At 38.1% G+C, this 11,362-nt stretch overlaps 2 protein-coding genes and 1 long non-coding RNA gene across 3 annotated transcripts; all 3 read left to right on the forward strand.

Moving 5' to 3' along the window:
• Nucleotides 1–1,891: 1,891 nt before the first annotated feature.
• LOC135596636 (uncharacterized) lies at nt 1,892–4,524 on the forward strand. The gene is made up of 2 exons (XR_010480986.1): nt 1,892–2,180; nt 4,075–4,524. It is a non-coding gene; the product is annotated as an uncharacterized LOC135596636 (long non-coding RNA).
• Nucleotides 4,525–5,032: 508 nt separating this feature from the next.
• LOC103971747 (probable calcium-binding protein CML17) lies at nt 5,033–5,992 on the forward strand. Its single transcript, XM_009385854.3, has one exon. It carries the CDS (start codon nt 5,353–5,355, stop codon nt 5,863–5,865), a length of 513 nt encoding a protein of 170 aa, XP_009384129.1. The 5' UTR covers nt 5,033–5,352; the 3' UTR covers nt 5,866–5,992.
• A 1,972-nt stretch (nt 5,993–7,964) lies between these two features.
• LOC135596637 (myb-related protein Zm1-like) lies at nt 7,965–9,305 on the forward strand. Its single transcript, XM_065088697.1, has 3 exons — nt 7,965–8,175; nt 8,276–8,405; nt 8,509–9,305. The coding sequence occupies exons 1-3, from the start codon at nt 8,037–8,039 to the stop codon at nt 9,104–9,106; spliced, it is 867 nt and encodes a 288-aa protein (XP_064944769.1). The 5' UTR covers nt 7,965–8,036; the 3' UTR covers nt 9,107–9,305.
• The last annotated feature ends 2,057 nt before the right edge of the window (nt 9,306–11,362 follow it).

The raw sequence follows: 11,362 nt of genomic DNA on the forward strand, positions 1-11,362 counted from the left end.
ATGTGAAAATTTGTTTGAATCTATTCCACAACCAATTTTGACACACACACACACACACCATACAATTTATTCCGAATATTCTTTCCAGCTGTTGACAACTTTTAGGCAAGAAGGTAAAATTTGGAGGATCCTTCCTATCTAATGTGTTATTATTATTATTATTATTATTATTATTATTATTATTATTATTATTATTATTATTATTATTATATATATTCCAGATTAAATTTCAGGTGCATATTGCCAAAGATGATATCTTTGATCATCACATTTTTGGCAGCTTCTAGGTAATAAGAATAAGAGCTATTTATTAAAATAAATTAATTAAATTTAAAGTGAACATTTATTTAAATAAGTATCAAGGGAGATTTATTTTACTTTTTTAGATTTTTTTGGGAGAGATATCAACTGTTATAATTTTTTTTTCTAACAGTGCTCCTATTTGACTTAATCACTGAAACATCTTTGAAAAATAACCCAACAGCTCTTTTATTTTTTTTCCATGAACCGATCAATTACTTTGAATAAAGATAAATAAAATTCAAAAGGGAGAAAGCAACCAACTGATTCATCATATATAGACCGATCTTAAAAAAAGAAAGAAAAAAAAAGGAAGCTATTACCTTATCTTTATAAGTTATTAAGTCAAATAGGAGTATTATCACACAAAAAAAGAAGATTACTATTTATAATGTCATTTTTATTATTTATAATTTTATATCAAGAACTTTAAATTTTTTTAAGTTGTTCTTTTATAAATAGAAGTATATGCACTCTATTTATAACTTCATTTTTTTAAAAAAAATCATTCATTATGTACAACCCTTTTTTCTTCATTTTTTTTCTTTTACTTCTCCTTTTAGAGGTCAACGATAATATCGTCCACAGCTAGCAATATCAATAGTGATGAAAGGGAGAGACATCAATGATGAGAAACACATATTGAGGGTGGTGAACGATGTAGATAGTCTTGCAAGGTGTGCAAATGGGCAAGCTGAGGGCGATGATTGATGAGATGAGAAGTAAGGTGGGGGTAGTAATCAACGACAGTAATTAATAAGGAGAGACAATTGCAACAATATGCGTAAGTGATAAAGAGCAATAAATAGTATACTGTGGGTAGCAATTAATCGCAAGGAGTGTTGAGGGGTAGACCATGGGTGTAGATCAACAATGGTGAGAGTTTGCGAGAGCAATGCGTGTAGTGGCGTTGGGGTAATGATCGAGCAATAAGGAACGATAAGAGTAGGTTAAGAGCGACAATAATCAGTGAGAAGAGTCGATGATAATAAAGTATACAAACATAAGTTGTAAGAAAGAAAAAAAAAATGAAAATGAAACTAGAGGAGCTGTGAATAGTAAAATATTTTTTTTATTAATTTTCAAGGGATTATAAATAGTAGAAATAAGCTCCATAATTAAAATGTGACACCTCATAAAAAAATCCCCCTAAAAAAATGGACTGGTTTCAAAAGAGACTCCATTAAGATTAATTATCTTTGATAGAAAATTACATACATTTCCAATATGTTACGATTTTAAAATCGACGAACCCCAATTTCTCAGTCAAAAATCAATTCTATAGTGCCTTAAGTTGTGGGCGTCATCTGATTCCATTAAATTTTAGAATGACTACTCTCTACTTTTATTTCAATTTTCATTACCTTCTTATTAATGTCTAATTGAAACCTTATTGATGTAAAATTATTCCTTAGTTTTATTTCCCTCTTCGGCACACATATCAATATTTTTATAACATTTCTTCCTATTTATAATTAATACTATCAATTAACTATTCTTTGACAAAATTATTATGACTCACTTAAACCAACAACGACCGACTTCTTAACCCCGCTTTGCCGCGAACCAAAAGCAAGCCATTTCGCACACAAGCTCGACTTTTCCTCGTCGCTTGGTTCATCCCGTGGCCGCCGCCTTCTTCCGCTCCAAGAAATGCGCAGTGGCGGAATCCATCGGTTATGGGAAGGGTAACTACGGCTTAACTCTAATCTTTTGTAGATCGAGATCGAGAGAGAAGAGCAGGGAGATGGTGTTGTGGGAGATGACATTGGCGACGGCATACTTCTTGGGATTGAAGCGGACCTACGCGATCACCCTCGGGATCCAGTAGCGTGCCTCCTCGGCCCTCGTCGCCCCGAGCTCCGTCAATTCCTTCACAGGTGCCTTGCTCTGTAACATCCCCTACAATAGTAGTTGATTTGTGGGAATCTTTTAAGAGATTTTAACTTGATATCGTTTCATGACAAATCGTCATCGGAAGAAATGTTTGTTCTTCCGATTGTGTGCTCCTTTAATTACCCCCCTCTTATGGCAAGACGACGACCTCGTCTACGATCAATGAGCCACACCAGAAACGCTTGCAAATTAACTTGTTAGGGAGACTATGGTCTGAGATTGCACGGCTCTCTTCGCTTTTGGTCGATCTGAGTTCCAGTGTAAGCCGAATCTGATTGCCCTGCATTTTTACCTAGCGATCTCATTCAATTCTTCATCACCATTATCTATTATGTGCAATCTCTCTATGTAGGATCTCAAGGAGGCTGAGATTACTTCTTTTGTCATCTTCATCTCAATTAGGAAATATTCATATGAGAAGAGATTGAAAAGAGGATTGAAAGAATAGGCCTTATATTGATAAATATTGAGAGAGTCGGGTGACATATATTGAGTTTGACCCATAATTTAGTAGCTTAAGTTTTTGAATTGGTGTTTTGACCTGATATATGTTAATCTTGACCAGTTTAATTCAGACTAATCGTCAATGGATTTCTAACAATCTCTCCCTTTCGTAGCTGTTGTTACCCTTGGAAACCTATTTAGATGCTATTTGTACCGTAATGACCAAATTTTTGCTACGAAAGCTTGTTGCATAGAACAGAGAATATATCATGATGTCCTTTTTGTTGGCCATACCTTCGTTATTAGCTCGCAAGTTACATGTATATCTGTTTTAGGATAAAATCCTACTTTATCCATGCTTTGCAAATTAATATTTTTTTGATATGCAAACAGGAGCCTCAAAATATAGTCCCAATACTAAATCCCCGGTATTTACATAAGAACATGTTGGACCTAGCTAGTCATATTCATGTTTCCTTGTGTCGATATACTTTGAATTTGTCTTCCCATTATAATGCTGAAACCAATTACAAAGGTTAGGTAGTAATTTCCTTTCCACAAACTGTTTCATAGTCCTAATCATGAATAAATAATAGGTTTCCGATCTTTATCATCTAGGTTTAATTCAACAGGCCCATTGGTTGTGCAGGACCTTGTCTCATTCACATGTCTTTGTTGCAAAAAACAAAACCAATCTCATTCGCATGTCTTTGTTGCAAGTCCATATCCGATGACATTGGTTAAACATTTGGTCAAATGGCTTCGTATGTTAGATGAGATGACTGCTATCTGGAGTGAAAGTGACCAGCATTGTCCTTTCTAATCCTTGAAATGTAATCAACATAAGCATGCAAACATTGGCTTGATCACATATGTAGTGCACTGTGTCACAGTTTGACATCATTTGTTCATTGTGTCTGGTCACTATGTTGTTTTATGTCAAGACAATATTTGGCCACTTGGATGTTTAATTTTAACAATAGTAGCATTCTCTCTGAATACTTCAGGTTCTATGTAATGGTATTCTCTAAGGGTGTATATGGTCTCTGGAAGTAGAATGTTTGGAAGATACAAGAACTCATGTTCCTAATGAGAAATATAGAAATTTATCGTCAAAGGATTCAATTCCCATGACTTGCACTTTTAAATTATCTGATAGAAATTTAAGATATAGGATCATTTACCGATCTAAATTAGCATATATCAGGGAGATTAAGACCACTATTTGCAATAGCCTCAGTTTTATTATAATGAGATTAGGATGCTCTGTTCTTGTCGACAAGAAATGCTCTCTTTTTTTTCGGGGAGCACAATGTGAAACATTCACTAATTTGTAATAAAGTCATCAGTAGAGAGATGAACTGACACTTCACCGGAGTAAGTTCAGCCACTGAGATGCTATTGTTCAACAATTGCTGGCATTGTTGTGTGCAGGAGGACCAGTGGTCTCTTTGATGTGGTGGTCAGAGTCGTTCAAGGCATGCAACACAGGGAGGAGTACAGGGAATTTCATTCTCCGGTGGCTTTGATCAAATGAAACCATCATCCCAAATTAACGTGCACAGTGGGAAGCCTCCTCGCAGCATTGATATCTCCAAGCAGTGCTCAGCCGCTAGTAACTCAGATCAGGTTAAGAGAGGTCGATCCTTCTCCACTCCTTGGAACATCCCCATGAGAACTTTCCCAACTGCAGTAAGTCATGATGCTGCATCCCTTTGAAACCAACGGGCTTGAATGGCCAGCACAGGCATCTTTCTCGCTACATGACAAATCTATCGGCATTAGAAGACACACAACAGTAGACTGATGACCCTTCAAAACTTCCCTGTGAATCCAAGCTTTTGGAAGATGTTGCTAATTTGAGTGGATTTGGACTGTCTATGATGTTGCTTTCTCTTTGTCGTCGCAATGTCTTCTGGAATGCCCAGCGTTACAAACAATTATCACAAAGAATACCTTCCTATGAAGCTACAAATTCCTCGTACGTACTCCGTGAAATGACAGTGCTCCGCATAAATGATAGAGATAACATTATAGATGTGAGCTGCGTTAGCCACATATAAAGGCCATGAGCTTGCAAGATTAAAGTCCCCTCATCATAACTTAGGGAGCTATTATTTCTTTATATATATATATATATACTTTAAAAATAATATTATATCACATAATTAAATAAGACACTCATACATGGATTAAATTCTTTTTTTGGGGTTTATTATCCCATTTTATTTATTTATTTATTTGATTGTTTGTTTGTCTTATGGAATTTGTTGGATCTTCTTTTAATTTTCTTCCTTCTTCCATTTTCTTTGCTTGTATGTTTTGCTGTTTGTTGTTTGCTCCCCATCCCTCTTTGATTCCTCCACTCCGTATATAAGGTCGCCCAGACGTTAACCACGCGTTCGTCTCCTCTCCCCGACTCCGACGCCAGATCCAAAGAGATCGGTCGGCGTCGCCCCAAAGTGCCGAGATGCAATTAGATCATCTGATTCCTTTCGACATATAAAGTTTCGATCTTGGTAAGAGATCTTCCGTAAAGATCCAATTTTGGTGGCACATCGATCGGTTTTGTTTGGAATTGACGCGGTCTTATATCGGGATCGATCGGGGACAAAACGAGACGCATCCACCTGATCGGTAATTGCCGGTTGAGGAGGAGAGAATAGAGCGAGAAGATAGTTCCCAAGTCCGGGGAGAGAGAAGCGATCCGAGATGAGCGACGGCGATGATGGTGGCGCCGGAGAGGACTCGGTGAAGTTGGACGACGAGCAGCTGGGGGAGCTTCGCGAAATCTTCCGCTCCTTCGACCGCAACAAGGACGGCAGCCTCACCCAGCTGGAGCTGGGCTCCCTCCTCCGCGCCATCGGCCTCAAGCCCAGCAACGACCAGCTGGAATCCCTGATCCACAGGGCCGACACCAACTCCAACGGCCTCGTCGAGTTCTCCGAGTTCGTGGCCCTCGTCTCCCCGGAGCTCATCGCCGCCAAGTCCCCCTACACCGAGGAGCAGCTCCGCCGGCTGTTCAAGATGTTCGACCGCGACGGCAACGGGTACATCACCGCCGCGGAGCTCGCCCACTCCATGGCCAAGCTCGGCCACGCCCTCACCGCCAGCGAGCTCACCGGCATGATCAAGGAGGCCGACACCGACGGCGACGGCCGCATCAACTTCCAAGAGTTCGCCCAGGCCATCACCTCCGCCGCCTTCGACAATTCCTGGTCCTGACTCCATTTCATCCTTCTTTGGTAGGTCCCTAATAAAACAAAAAAAGGTGTCTCCTTTGCCATTTTCTTGTCATCGTTTAGCTTCGATATTGAATGGAAATCAGTGAAGAGGGAAGAGATTGCATGCATGCCTCTCTGTTTTCTCTGGAATCATGCATATAGCGAATCCTTCTCACAGGAAACAACATTTCCTTGCCGAAGGATCATCACAAATTGAGATTCCTAATCCAAATAAACTCATTAACAAACTTTGCTGAATTCTGGCGATTCCCAGCTGCATCCGCAGCAATATAGATGGTGTGATGTCGAGATACCACAGTCCGAGATGAGTGAGGGAAGGTGGAGGGGAATTCCACTAAAAATAGAGATGAAGAAACTGTATCCATTCACCATGGAAACTCACAGCTGTGTGTAGCTCATGATGAGCCCACCAAAGCCATTCTTCGATTCTCCAATCCTAGCCCAACCCATCCTGTTCTCAGGTTGGGATTTTTCCAGCTCAAGACTGAGTTCGTCTGATTCTATGTTGCGCCACATTACAAATGGTATTTGATCTCATTCCCCTCCCCCCTTCGTTGCACACAGCTCAAGTAATTCATACCGAGGGATGAAAGATTAGACTCATCAGTCCGCTTATTTCAGCTGACATATGTTACAAAATCAAATAATAATGAGTTTAAAGTCAAACTTAACATATAAATATCAATTTAATCTAAATTAATATGAATATTTTCAAATATTATTTTAATCTAATTCTTTTAATCACCAATTGCCATCCATTGTTCTTTATCAAGCAAACGTTATGCTCTTCCTTTGCAGAACTTGCTGCATTCAGTAACAGGTGACTCATTACTCAATTTACCCAAACTAACTCAAATCACATCTTCATATTGATCATAAGTCTATTCTGCCATGCATTCAGCTTCTCCTCTACCAGTGCTGATACCATGACAGGACAACATCCACACTCAAAGGGAACTGCTGGTCGAAGATCAGATCTTCTCTTTGGAATATATCTCATCAGAGAACAAAAAAGACAAGTTCTTTTTTGTGTTTTTTGAGAAATTCAAAGCTAATCATTCTTAGACTCTGTCATTGACGTTTCTTATAAAACAGTTTGATATCTATCAACCTCAACTGCCATCCAACAATAAATGCTCAAACTGTGTTCATGCATGCATGGTGATCTGCTTTTGCACTTGTTTTCTTATGTTTGATCTTCGTCGCCCTTCCACCGGTAATCTAACTCGGGAAATGGTCAAAGAGGTAGGTGAAATGTCAGTGACCTGTAGGTAGAAAACTGAATCGTCAACAAGGTAGACCGAGAGTACATTCACACAATACTATCAGAGTTTTAGAGCGTTGCAGTCCTCTCAACTGTAGCATGACAACTTTCGATAGAGCCGAATGAGGGTCGGTTGATAAGTCATCATTTGTCGTGTCATTGACATATACATGAATGTTCGTGAAGAATCATATGTTTCGCGTAAGTCGTATTTCGAAAGACTAGCCCAAAAAGATATCTCAAAAGGATAAAGAATAACCTGTTTTGGTTGTCTCCTTTGATGTGAGATCAAATATACTTATCGATACTAAAATTAAGAAACTATAGATTTAGTTGATATAAGAAACAGTTTGGATCAATGCTCCAAACGGAGCCGTTCCCGTGTGTTCTCTTTGTCCAGAAAGAGTAGAAAATCTGACTGAGTCAGATGATCATCTGAGGTGGAGCAGAGATGATCATCTGACTGAGTCATGTATCGGTGACATGAACTCGTCGTCTGCGCACCACTAAACTAAGAGGCTGTGTGATCTGTTGCCTATCGACCACTCGGTTCCAGTGGTGAAGGATGAAGTAGGTGGCAATGGTGTACATCAGTCGCCGATAGTAACCTGGGACGAGATGCGTCTGTACGCAGTGCAGATCTCGTTGAAAGATTGGCTCAGGTCAGTAGACTGTCTTAGTCTTGCATCAAAGCCAGAAATCTTCTTTCCGATGCTCCACCTCTTTTCTTCGGTTGTCCGGCAGGAACAGCACTCAAAACGTGGGACCAGCCTCGGTGAACACTTGCCAGCGTCTCACCTCCATCACTCTCTCTCTATATATATCACTCGCCTTCACTCTCCGATCTTGCAATCAGGCAAGGGTCATTTTAGAGAGATAAGAGAGAGATGGGCCGAGGCCGAGCACCGTGCTGTGCGAAGGTTGGGCTGAACAAAGGCTCGTGGTCGCTGGAGGAAGACATGAGGCTGATCGCTCACATCCAGAAGCACGGCCACGGAAACTGGCGCGCTCTACCTAAACTTGCAGGTTTACTCTCTCTCTCTCTCTCTCTGATTTCTCGGTCGACATGAACTGTAAATCGACATGGACTCATCTTTTTCTTTCTTGTCTCGGTTGGCATGGCAAGGTCTGCTTAGGTGCGGGAAAAGCTGCCGTTTGAGGTGGACTAATTACCTCCGCCCCGACATCAAGCGAGGGAACTTCACAAAGGAAGAAGAAGACACCATAGTGAAGTTACATAAGCTGTTAGGAAACAAGTAAGACCGACCGTGCATGAACGCACCTTAATTAGCTGATCGGAGAGTCTCATGTCATCTCGCAGCACTGAAACGATGATCACTTGATTTAAATTTTGTTTAGGTGGTCCAAAATCGCGTCATGCCTGCCAGGAAGAACTGATAACGAGATAAAGAACGTGTGGAATACACATTTGAAGAAGCGATTGGTATCCACAGACCAGAAACCGACGGCGGCGACGAACGATCCTGAAGAGCCACTACCCACCTCTTCTTCCTCGAGCTCAAATCATGGCGGAAACAAAAGCAATGAACACCAACACGATCCATGCTTGCACACTCGCGACTCCTCGGCGGAAGTGATCGAGATCCCCATCGATCCCACCATGGACATGTCGAGCATCTTTGATGATGCACTCTCGAATATGACATCGAGCAGTACTTCCACACAACTCTCCGATGGCCTCGTTATTCCTGATGGAGATCTTTGGAGCATGATCGAGGATAACAGTGCATGTAAAGAAGGCAATACCGGTGCATGGCTGGAGTACTTGGAGAGGGAACTTGAGCTTGAGCTTGGCTTGAGAGAAGTAGCTCCAAGCGACCAAGACAGCCTGACGACGGATGGTGTGGGGATGGAGGAAGACCCAGTGTCGTGTTACTTCCGAAAGGAGCCTCCGCTCCATCCCCTGCAGACCTTCCTGACCTCAGAAATGATCTGAGAGACCAACCACAAGGTTTAGGGGTCAACTGAGTCTAAGTCGTAGGTGGGCGAGTCAGAATTTTCACACCTTCAAAGATTCTGCTGTTACACGTGTCGATTTGTCGTTCCTGCTGCTGTCAACAGGAGCTGAACCATCATGGCTGTGGATTCATCTTCTCGTAGAAGATTTCAGTATGCTGAGCTCTCGTTCTCACTTCTGTGCCAGCTTTATTTCATGGCAGAGAGACGAGAAAACCTGGAGATGCCTGACCTCTTCTTAACTGGGCCTTCTCTCCACTAAGTTCATCTCAACTGGACCTTTCAAACATTCTTTCTAAAACTAATCCTCACAGATTTAATATAAAATAAATAGAAGAATCGTGCATTTAAATGGAAAATGCTGATTATAGCATTCTACAAATTGGTTCATATTTATTTATTTTTTAAAAATAAAAATATTATTGCATCTTTTATACAATATAGATAGTTAATCATTTACACGTGAGGTGAAAATTAAGATATATCACTTGCGCAACATAGTAAGTAGAACAATAATTGATGCTACTGTGTTATGCTTGGAGAAACAGCTGATGTTTAGAGGAATCTAATTCAAGATCAAGTAGGCCATTTATCTGATCCCACCATTTCATCATTTTTAACTCATTTACTTATTAAAAAACAAAGGACAAAGTTGAACACTTCTTTTTTTTTCTTTTTTTGAATTGAAAGGTACCAACAAAGAATTCTATAAATCATCATAGATCTTAGATTTTAACTCCCAACTACCATTCTAAGGCTTATTGGATGAGATCAACTGACCTATTAAATTGACTTATTAGTTTGATAGGTTTGTAATTATACAGTTTATATACTTATATTTAAATTAGTGATAATACGATCAACAACTTCTATAAATCAACTTAAGCTTTCTACAACTTGATAGATTAAGCAAGGGATCTTAAATTATATTTGTTCTTGCCAAATGCTTTCAGGCCTTGGATCATTGTATTTAATATATGTTGGGATTGTCTAGTATTTTGAGAGGCTTGGTATATTATTTGAACATATTCAAAAAAATATTAGATGAATTGAAGAAGATTGATAAATATGATAAGGTGCTACTGCTTCTCACGTCATTTGTGGACTTGTATGATAATTTTGTAAAGATAATATTGTGTGAAAATGATACAATAATTTTGGAACAATTGTATATGGAGCGAAAGTTATATAAATCGAGGATCAAGAAAGAAAGAGCTTAAGACAAAGTATGTGAGTATTTTTTATCCTTATATCGTAGATAATATCATTAAGATAATATCATTAATAATGCTATCGATGATAACTACAATGTGATTATTTGGAATAAGCTTTTTATCTAACTTAATATTTACTAACAAGTGATATCAAAGTAAAAAAAATTTGATGGTTAGAGATTCAATAAAGATGAACGATGAAGATTGAAAGGAGCGTGAAATAAAATTATTTTCTCTTTATAAAAATATAAAAAGTGAATAAAATACTTATCAAGAAAGAGACTATTAAGATTAACAAGCAGATTTTTTTTGAGCTAGTGTTCTAATAATGAATCATACAAAATAAAATTCTTCTCTCCTTCCCGACAATATATCATATTACAATATAACTATGTTCCATTAAATTAATTATATATGTTAGAAAATGTGATAATTTTCTAAAATTGATTTTATAAAGTCTCTTCCCTTTTTAAAATTTTATAATAATAAAATTTTCCCCTAAAATATGAAATACCCAATCATCGCCTATTTCTATTCATAGTATTTTCAGTAATACCAATAAGATAATATAATATAATACAAAATACTATATATCTGTAATATCGTTGAAAACACTATAGTACAATTAAAAAAAATATAAATATTTTTAATAAAGTTTGTATAAAATATAATGCTATAATATTTTCTTGATATTATTAAAAATACTACGTCAAAACAGTGTAAAAATATATTGTAACTAGATCTGCTAATCATATGAAGTGGTGTATAGGAAAAAGTGAGAAAAAGATATTCTAACCATTAGATAAAAAAAAGCGTTTTGAAAAAAGAAGAAGAGATGTTTATCAAAATTTTATCATAAAAAATAAAAATAAAAATAACATTTTTAATAAAAATATTATATCCAATAACATATATGACGCATATTAAACTTAAATTTAAAATATATCCGGAAACAGAAAAAAAGTAATTCAATGACAGAAGGAGGTAAAGAAAAGAAAAAGAAAATCCTCGCCCCACAACAG

The sequence above is a fragment of the Musa acuminata genome, chromosome BXJ1-11 (assembly GCF_036884655.1).
Source record: "Musa acuminata AAA Group cultivar baxijiao chromosome BXJ1-11, Cavendish_Baxijiao_AAA, whole genome shotgun sequence".
NCBI classification, from domain to species: Eukaryota; Viridiplantae; Streptophyta; class Magnoliopsida; order Zingiberales; family Musaceae; genus Musa; species Musa acuminata.